General features: G+C 48.2%; 1 protein-coding gene across 1 annotated transcript in view; it reads right to left on the reverse strand.

The window, feature by feature from the left end:
* Positions 1 to 3,398, reverse strand: part of ANKAR (ankyrin and armadillo repeat containing) — a 36,576-nt gene extending 33,178 nt beyond the window's left edge. Inside the window, exons 1-2 of the mRNA XM_081142421.1 lie at positions 2,611 to 3,398; positions 444 to 881 (exon numbers count right to left, since the gene is read on the reverse strand). Coding sequence (XP_080998547.1) covers positions 444 to 881; positions 2,611 to 3,211 — 1,039 coding nt within the window. The 5' untranslated portion in view covers positions 3,212 to 3,398. The remainder of the gene's footprint in view (positions 1 to 443; positions 882 to 2,610) is intronic.
* Positions 3,399 to 9,154: the final 5,756 nt, after the last annotated feature.

Raw genomic sequence — 9,154 nt, forward strand, 5'->3', positions numbered from 1 at the left:
TAAAATATGTTTTCATCTGTTTTTCTGAAATGTAAGACTACTCATGATCCTTTAATGCTCCATATTAATATCAGAATGAATTTATAAACTTTAGTGAAAAACATTATAAGGACTTTGAGTAAACTGCACTGACTTTATAGAGTAATTTGGGTGAGATATGCTATATTCACAGTGTTGTTCCATCATAAACATGGAATATTTTCCAATTTCTCAAAACTTGTTTTAAGTCTTTCAATAACCCTTATAAATTGGTATGAACATATACCAAGTACTACGTACAAATACCAAGTATATTTAATTACTTTGGAGACATTAAATCTTTTTTCTTTCTAACAGGCTACAGCTAGGTTACATGCCTGGACTCACATACTAACACAAAATTAAGTGTAAATATAAATTTAATGTATATTTATATTTTATATTTGACTTTCGGTGATACTCACCTGAAAAAGGCGGAAGCAGACTACTTAAATAGGGAACTTTCATCTTCTTTTTTAAACTCAGTAGAAATGGGATCAGAAAACATATTAGCTTTAGATATCCTATCCCTCTTTTGATTTCTTTTTTCTTCTCAAAGTGTTTTTGAATAACCTTTTTTTGAAGATATAATCTTTGCTGTAGTCTCTGGTAGGTACAAATATCGAGACAATCTTGAGTATACTTTATAGCATTAGTAAGCCAATAGGCTGTTTCAAATATAAAAACATTTTCATACTGTTGAACTTGTGTGGTACTGAATGTCAACTTCAGCATAATATTTTCAGCGTATTTCATAAATACAGCTTTTTCTTCAGGGCAATTGGAATTATATGTTGGGTCTTCATTCATGTCTTCATCATAGATTCCGTCAAAGTCTGGATCCTTTGTAATATCAGTCAAACCTTCAGAGTGAAAAAGGAAAATTTTAGACAGGGAAAACTTCACGCCTGGCTTCTAGATTAACACAGCAGCTTGAACACAGGGTTTCCTCTCGAAGTCCCACTAATACGACAGTAAAGGGATAATGAAATGCCAGTTCAAATGGTCCAAGGTGCAAAGCAGGCAGATGACTGGGAACTAAGCAGAGTAAAGACAGACAGAAGTTGGTAGAATTAAAAACAATAGATTTCCATCTTCTTTAAAGGAAAAGAAACACAGTCCCATGGAGACAATAATGTAAGTCCCATCTTTGAATCAGGGAAAATGTGGAAGAACCAGAAACCGTGGTCTCCCTCTCCTACAGCAGGGAATCAGCTTCGCGCTCGGGCTAAAGGTGCAATTTGCTTTTCAAGCCCCACGTTACAGATTTCTTGTTTTTGCCGAGAACAGAAGATAAGCATGTACAATCCATAAAGAACTTGCCTGCTAACGGTGATAAATCAAATAAGAATTAAAACTTGGTTCTACTCTATTATAAATGACAAATTTCCTATGTTACATTTTCTTCCCATTTATATGATGAAATTAAGAACTTCCTTGTCAGTTACAGTGTCTTTTTATAGTTGCATTTATGAAGGGAGTGAGAGGTACAAATTGGTAGTTACAAATAGTCACAGGGACGTGAAGGACGGCGTAGGGAATATAGTCAATGACATTGTAATAACTACGTATGGTGCCAGGTGGGTACTGGAAATATTGGGGAGAACGCTTTGTGAATTATGTGATTGTTTAACCACTATGCTGTACACCTGAAACTAATACAAAATAACGTGGAATGTAAACTGTAATTAAAAAATAAAATAAAAAATAAAATAAGGGGGAGAGATTAACCAAAGAACTTATATGCAGATATGTACAACCCAAGGTCATGGACAATGGTGGGGGGAGGGACTGGGGAGGGGGTGGGACGGGGTGGCACGGGTCATTGGGGAGAAAAAGGGACATCTGTAATATTCTGAAAAATGAATAAATAAATAAATAAATAAATAAATAAAATAAAGATAGGATAGTTGCATTCATAATGTTATCCTTAATCTAGGTTTGAAAAAACAGCCTAGAATCATAAACTATGACTTTCAATAAAGCATGGAGTTTGCTTGTAACGCATGTGCCTTAAAGTGTAAATGACACATTAATGTGCCCCCCCTTCTTCTTCCCCTTCCCCCTCAAATTCTTCCTATTTATCTATCTCTCAACAACACTCTTGTATTTTTTAAATAGCCACTATGATTCATCTCCCTTTTGCAAAAGAGTTAGTAAAATAAATTAGTAAAAGCTTATCCAGAAATTAAAGTGTTTCTGGCAGGTTAAAAAAATCTAAACATGAGCCAGAGCATTGCGGACACCTCCAAAACGTCCTGGGTTGGAGTGGGTGGGAACAAGTCAGTTGTCACCACAGAAAAGCTCAGAAACTGAAAGCACTAAAGCACAGGTCATGGTATCGGGTTAAGCAGCAGTGAGACCCCCATATGCCTCTCCCAGGTAGCACGGCAGGGAGAAAGGGGGAAGGGTCTCATGATGCAGGAGGCAGATTATGTTCTGTTGAATTGTACGCTTGAAACCTGTATGCCTTTGTGAACCAATGTCACCCCAATAAATTCAATAAAAAACTAACTAAAATAAAATCTCCCTCTCACACTCAATTTTTTTAAAAAATGGATTCTACTAAAAATATGTGTTCCATTCTCTTACCTGCTGAACTAAACTCTGCGAAGATATCTTTATTTGTTTGAGGCTTTCCATCTGGATCAACGTCCATGATGGTGCGCCACAGTTCAGAGAACCTGGCTCGTTTTTCCTTGGGCATGTACATGCCGTGCCACAGTGCTTTCAGCATGTAGTCAATATTGATCAGAATCTGCCCGACTCGGGTATCATAGTAAGCAGGGGGTAACTGACAAGAAGAACTCTGATCATAATTAGCTTCTAAAGTGATCGAAGGAATTTGATTCAAGCAATAAATTCCAACAGCCAACTCCCTTATGATCTGGTGGACCTCCCTGTAGTCTAAGAGGGCAGAAGGCTCCAGGGGAGTCAGCAGGATTGCAGTGCTGAAGCCCACGTTATTCATCTGGCTCATGATTCCACACGGGCTGTCCAGCTGGCAGTGGACGTCTTCCTTGCCGGACAACCAGCTAACTAGTGCCGTGGTTAGCAACTCTTGTACTTCACTCCGATCATATTTTTCAAAAAAGGCAGAAGCATTTCTCTGTACTGCTAAATTTTCCAGGTAGGTTTCTTCATCTTGAGTTTGATCAAATCTAGGTAATCCTTTTTTGGGAAATCTTAACATTTCTCATTAATTCCAGTGCGTCCCTTTTGAATTTTCTGTAATACATAAAAGGAAGAAAACAGAAACAAAACAAGCAATAACATTTGTCATGGTAATAAAGCCATGGATTGCTCAAGAACTGTGTCTGTTCCTTTCATCCTTGTTAGGTTAATTGTTTGAAGGCAGGATAGTGAGAACCTAGGGAAATCCCTTGGCAAGTGGAATAAAGGAAACTGGGACAAAATAATTGAACAAGGCCAAACAATGTGAGCAATTTACAGCTGGCAAATGAATCACAAGGTTTTATCTTCCCTAACCAAGGACACTTAGTGCTCCACACTGTCCCGGGGCAGACTGGCCTTGGCCCTGGTCCCTGCTGGCTGACATTCTTTGAAAATAAAACTAACCAGAAAATAACCCTGACCCCTCTAAACTCACATTTTGATGAACCAACATAGTGAAGGACACACCTGGAAAGCTAATGAATATTCTGTTAAGACCCTTCCCTGAGACCTCCCCTTGGATTCCCACCAGTTAACGAAAGACAAAAAGCCTCAAGACAAAGGACCCCATGCCCACGCCTTTGTCCCTGAGGCGTGTATCTCTAGACCCCCAAAATCACTTGGACTTGTGCAGGGAAATCTTTCCTGTATGGAGTCAAGAACCCACACGCTGCCGGCGGAGTCGCCATTCGGTAACAGTTTCATGGTAACCATTACATTTTCAATCTTTCGTTTTTAAAAAATTAAAGCATAATAACCATACAATTATATTAGTTTCAGGGGTACAGCATAGTGGTTCTGCACTGATAGATCTTACGATGGGATTATGATATGACTAGTAACCTTCTGTCACTGTACAAAGTTATTATTATTTTATTGACTATATTCCCCATGCTATATATTGCATTCATGTGACTTATGTATTTTATAACTGGAAGTCCGTGCCTGTTATTCCCCTTTCACCCTTTCCACCTATTTTCCCACCTTCCCCTCCTCTGACAACCATTCATTTGTCCTCTGTACCTATGAATCTGTTTCTGTTTTGTTTGCTTGTTTATATTTCACACATAAGTGAAATCATACAGTATTTCTATTTCTCTGTGTGACTTACCTCACGTAGCATAATTCCCTGTAGGTCCATCTGTGTTGTCACAAGTGGCAAGATTACATTCTTATTTACTGCAAAATAATATTCAATGGTGTGTGTGTGTGTGTGTGTGTCACATCTTGTTTATCCATCCATTTGCTGTTGGACACAGGCTGCTTGCATGGCTTGTCTATAGTAAATAATGCCGCAATGAACACGGGGGTGCATATCTGTTTTCAAGTTAGTGTTTTCATTTTCTTCGGGTAAATACCCAGAAGTGGAATTGATGGGTCATGTGGTAGATCTATTATGTTTTTCAGTCTTAAATTAATTGCAGCATAAGAAAGTTGAAATTTAAATTAAAACAATTAAAATGATAAAACCTTTAACATTAATCGTATTTTGCTTTTCTAAAGAAGTCCAAAGATACTAACAAGTGTGTCAGAAAGAAATGTAAGTTTGCCCTGGCTGGTGTGGCTCCGTTGGTTGGGCACCCGCCTGTGCACTGAAGGTTGCAGGTTCGATTCCTGGTCAGGGCACATGCCCAGGTTGCAGCTGGATCCCCAGCAGGGGCGTGCAAGAGGCAGCCAATCTCGATGTTTCTCTCTCTCCCTCTCGCTTCCTCTCTCTCTAAAAATCAATAAAAATAGTTTAAAAATATATGTAAGTTTATATTTGAGAAGCTAATGCTGCATACCTATTTTTTTGTTGTTGTTGGAGAGGCCTTTGGGCATATATTAATTTTTTTTTAGTTTTTTAAAGCAAGAAAATAAAATGCTTAAAAGACAAGAAGTGCCTGCTTAACTTTCTATTTCTGTGCAACTAACTGCTCTGTTCCTGGCATAATAATAATTATAACCATTATTTATTGAGCATCTACTATTTGTTTAACTTTTTATACACAATGTTTTATTTCACTTGATTGTCCCTACCCTTTTTTATAGTTGTTCTCAAAATTTAGCCTGCAGTGAAATCACGTGGGACTTGTGAAAAGCTTGCTGGACCCCACCCTAGGGTTTTGCTTCAGTCGGCCGGAGTGGGGCCAGAGGTGATGCCGATGCTCGCAGGACCCTGAGAACCTGGCCGAGAGAAACAGGCTTAGGTATCCTCACTGTGTAGACACAGGCATGGGCACGAGGAGGGTCTAAGTGTGCCTAAGGTGTCACGCTTTCAGAATCAGGGCCCACCCAGGTCTGTCCCTAAGCCAGTGCGAGGCCTAGGCCCACGGGGACCAGAGGAAGGGGAGTGGACAGGAGGGAGGGAGAGGACAGGAGGGAGGGAGAGGAGAGGACAGGAGGGAGGGAGGGGAGAGGACAGGAGGGAGGGAGAGGAGAGGAGGGAGGGAGAGGAGAGGAGGGAGGGAGAGGACAGGAGGGGGGAGGGGACAGGAGGGGGGAGGGGACAGGAGGGGGGAGAGGACAGGAGGGAGGGAGAGGACAGGAGGGGGGAGGGGACAGGAGGGGGGAGGGGACAGGAGGGGGGAGGGGACAGGAGGGGGGAGAGGACAGGAGGGGAGGGGAGGGGGAGAGGAGAGGAGGGGGGAGAGGAGGGGGGAGGGGACAGGAGGGGGGAGGGGACAGGAGGGAGGGGAGGGGACAGGAGGGGGGAGAGGACAGGAGGGAGGGGAGAGGAGGGGGGAGGGGACAGGAGGGAGGGGAGGGGACAGGAGGGGGGAGGGGACAGGAGGGAGGGGAGGGGACAGGAGGGGGGAGGGGACAGGAGGGAGGGGAGGGGACAGGAGGGAGGAGAGGACAGGAGGGGGGAGGGGACAGGAGGGGGGAGAGGAGAGGAGGGGGGAGAGGAGAGGAGGGGGGAGAGGAGAGGAGGGGGAGGGGAGAGGAGGGGGGAGAGGAGGGGGGAGGGGAGAGGAGGGGGGAGAGGACAGGAGGGGGGAGAGGAGAGGAGGGGGGAGGGGAGAGGAGGGGGGAGAGGAGAGGAGGGGGGAGAGGAGAGGAGGGGGGAGAGGACAGGAGGGAGGGGAGGGGACAGGAGGGAGGGAGAGGAGAGGAGGGAGGGAGAGGACAGGAGGGGGGAGGGGAGAGGAGGGGGAGGGGACAGGAGGGGGGAGAGGAGAGGAGGGGGGAGGGGAGAGGAGGGGGGAGGGGAGAGGAGGGGGGAGAGGACAGGAGGGGGAGAGGAGAGGAGGGGGGAGGGGAGAGGAGGGGGGAGGGGAGAGGAGGGGGGAGAGGACAGGAGGGGGGAGAGGAGAGGAGGGGGGAGAGGACAGGAGGGGGGAGAGGACAGGAGGGGGGAGGGGACAGGAGGGGGGAGGGGAGAGGAGGGGGGAGAGGACAGGAGGGGGGAGAGGAGAGGAGGGGGAGAGGACAGGAGGGGGGAGAGGAGAGGAGGGGGGAGAGGAGAGGAGGGGGGAGGGGAGAGGAGGGGGGAGAGGACAGGAGGGAGGGGAGGGGACAGGAGGGGGGAGGGGACAGGAGGGAGGGGAGGGGACAGGAGGGGGAGGACACGACGGGGGAGAGGACGGCAGCGAGGGCGGGAACCGACCGTGCAGTGACCGTTTCCTGTCCGGAGAGGCCGCTGCGGGTCCGGCTGTCCTGGGCCGAGGCGGGGGTCCGGGCGGCGTCTCCTGGGCGGGGCCCGTCCGGAGGCTGCCTCCCCTCGGCCCGCCCTCCGCGCTGCACCCGCCGGGCTCTCGGGCGGAGCCGTTGGCCCTCGCGCAGGGGCACTGCCCGCCTCGGGGACCCTCACTGCCCCCCGCGCCCGCCCCCGCAGGGCTCAGGCCCCGCCCCCGCCCCGCCCCGCCCCGCGCCCTCGGAGCCGGCGCTCCCGCCGCCACCCTCCCCCGCCGTCTCCTGCTCTCACTCGCCGTCTCCGCGAAGAAAACGCACAACGGCGGCCCAGCCCTGGGGGCCGGGGTCCCGGGCGCACCCGCCTCCGTCGCTCTGCCCGCGGCTCCGCACCGTCCATCGCGGGCCAGCGCCGCGGGAGGGGCGCAGGGGCCCCGAGCCGGGAGCCCAGGGCGCTCGGACCCGCACCCAGGCCGCCCAGCGGCGGAGCGCGAGGCGTGCACAGCGGACGGCGAGCGGGCACCGGGGCTGCGGAGGCTGCGGGCGGGGTTCCCGTGTGTATCTGTCTTTACTGTCTTCATCGACCTCAGGGGGAGGAAGGGAGAGGGAGAGAGGTCATCAGTGAGGAGTCCTCGTCCATCGGCTGCCTCCCGCACGCCCCGCTGGGGATGAGCCCTCCGCCCGGGCACGTGCCCTCCCCGGGACTCGAACCCGAACTCCCGGCTCCTACGTCGATGCCCAACCGCCGGCCGGCAGGACGATCTTCTGAGCTGAGCCTGGACGGTGGGAAGGGGTCTGCAGGCCTGGAGCTGGAGGACAGAGGCCCTGAACCAAGCCCTGCACCGCGAAGGGAGCGAGGGGCACTGGGGCCGAGCCTGCAGGCCGCCGCCTTGCTCAGCGCTGTCACAGAGGCTGGGGCGGGGCCGGCGCGGCGGGGCCAGGGGCAGGTGGAGTGGCGGCCCTGGAGGTGAGGGCTGTGGGGGGGTCTGAGAAACAACGGGGCGGCCTGCGGAAGGGGGTAGAGTGCTGCAAAGAAGGGGGGGTTGTCTAGGTGACACTTAAATTTCTGTCAAGAGCAGAAGGGATCGGGCAAGACTGAAGAGTTGGGCTGCGGACATACTGACCGTGATGGACCTGTGACATGACCGAGCACAGACGCAGATATGCCAGGTGCACAGGTCTGGGCTAAATACAGGAGCTTGCGTTAGAGGTACACATTTGGGAGGTTTAGGGTAACTGAAGCCAGCGGAATAGCTGAAATCATCAAGGGAGAGAGAATAGAGAATTGAGAAACCAGGATGGAGATGAAAACAATTTACTATTTAATGGTCAGGTAGAGAGGGTGGAGTCAGCAAAGACAAGAGCAAGCAGAGGGGCAGGCTGCAGGAAAACCAAGGTGGGTCCCAGAAGCCAAGAGAAGTGTTTCAAGAACAGGAGATGCTGCTGCTAGGTCAAGGGAGATGAGAACTGAAACTGTTCCACTGAATTTGGCAACATGCAGGTTTTTGGTGACTGGTGGCAGAACTTCACTTACTTCAATCATATCACATTTTAGCAATTTAAAAAAATTTATTGATTTTTAGAGAGAGAGGAACATTGATTTGTAGTTCCACCTATTTATGCATGCATTGGTTGATTCCTGTATGTGCCCTGACTGGGTATCGAACCTACAGCCTTGGCTTATCAGGAAGATGCCCTAACCAACTGAGTTATCTGGCCTTCATATTCTAGCCATTTTAAAGACCAAAAATTCAACCAAGTAAATTAAAAAACCTAATTGGCTTTATTGAGGTATTGGTAGAATTGGCAGTATCCAATCTAGCAAACAGAAGGAAGCTCTGAGGAGTTGTACAGATGGTTTCTGCAAGTAGAAGGAAGGTGCCACAAGGTTAAAAGAATGGATCATTTCAAGCAAGATCAGCTTTCCCTAAGGCTTAGGGAAAGGCAGAGGGTCTTATCAGGCAGATTACCTCACTAGTGCTGACCAGGAAATTCCAGACTGATTGGTTTAAAAATTCCACTCCTGAGAGAGGCTGAAGCTAAAATTTGCTTAGCTATTATGTGGGGCTTAACACAAGTGACTTCATTTTGGGTCTGTTTTCTTTTTAACAGTTGCTATGGAGGTAAATAGTAAATTTTCAATTGCTGTTCCAGGGCAAGAGATTTAAAAAATAATTGCCTTCTTTAAAAGATTTATATGTTTGCAATTATGAAGCCTGAACAATATATGTAAATTCCTCTACTTAAAAGGTTTTTGTTCAGATACCCACCCAGATGGTTTGTTCGAAGTGTCTCAAATCTTGGGAAAGGTTGTTCCTTTAAGGATTAACATAGAACTTTATCCCAGAGT

Source organism: Miniopterus schreibersii, assembly GCF_964146895.1.
Source record: "Miniopterus schreibersii genome assembly, chromosome: 7".
Taxonomy (NCBI): domain Eukaryota; kingdom Metazoa; phylum Chordata; class Mammalia; order Chiroptera; family Miniopteridae; genus Miniopterus; species Miniopterus schreibersii.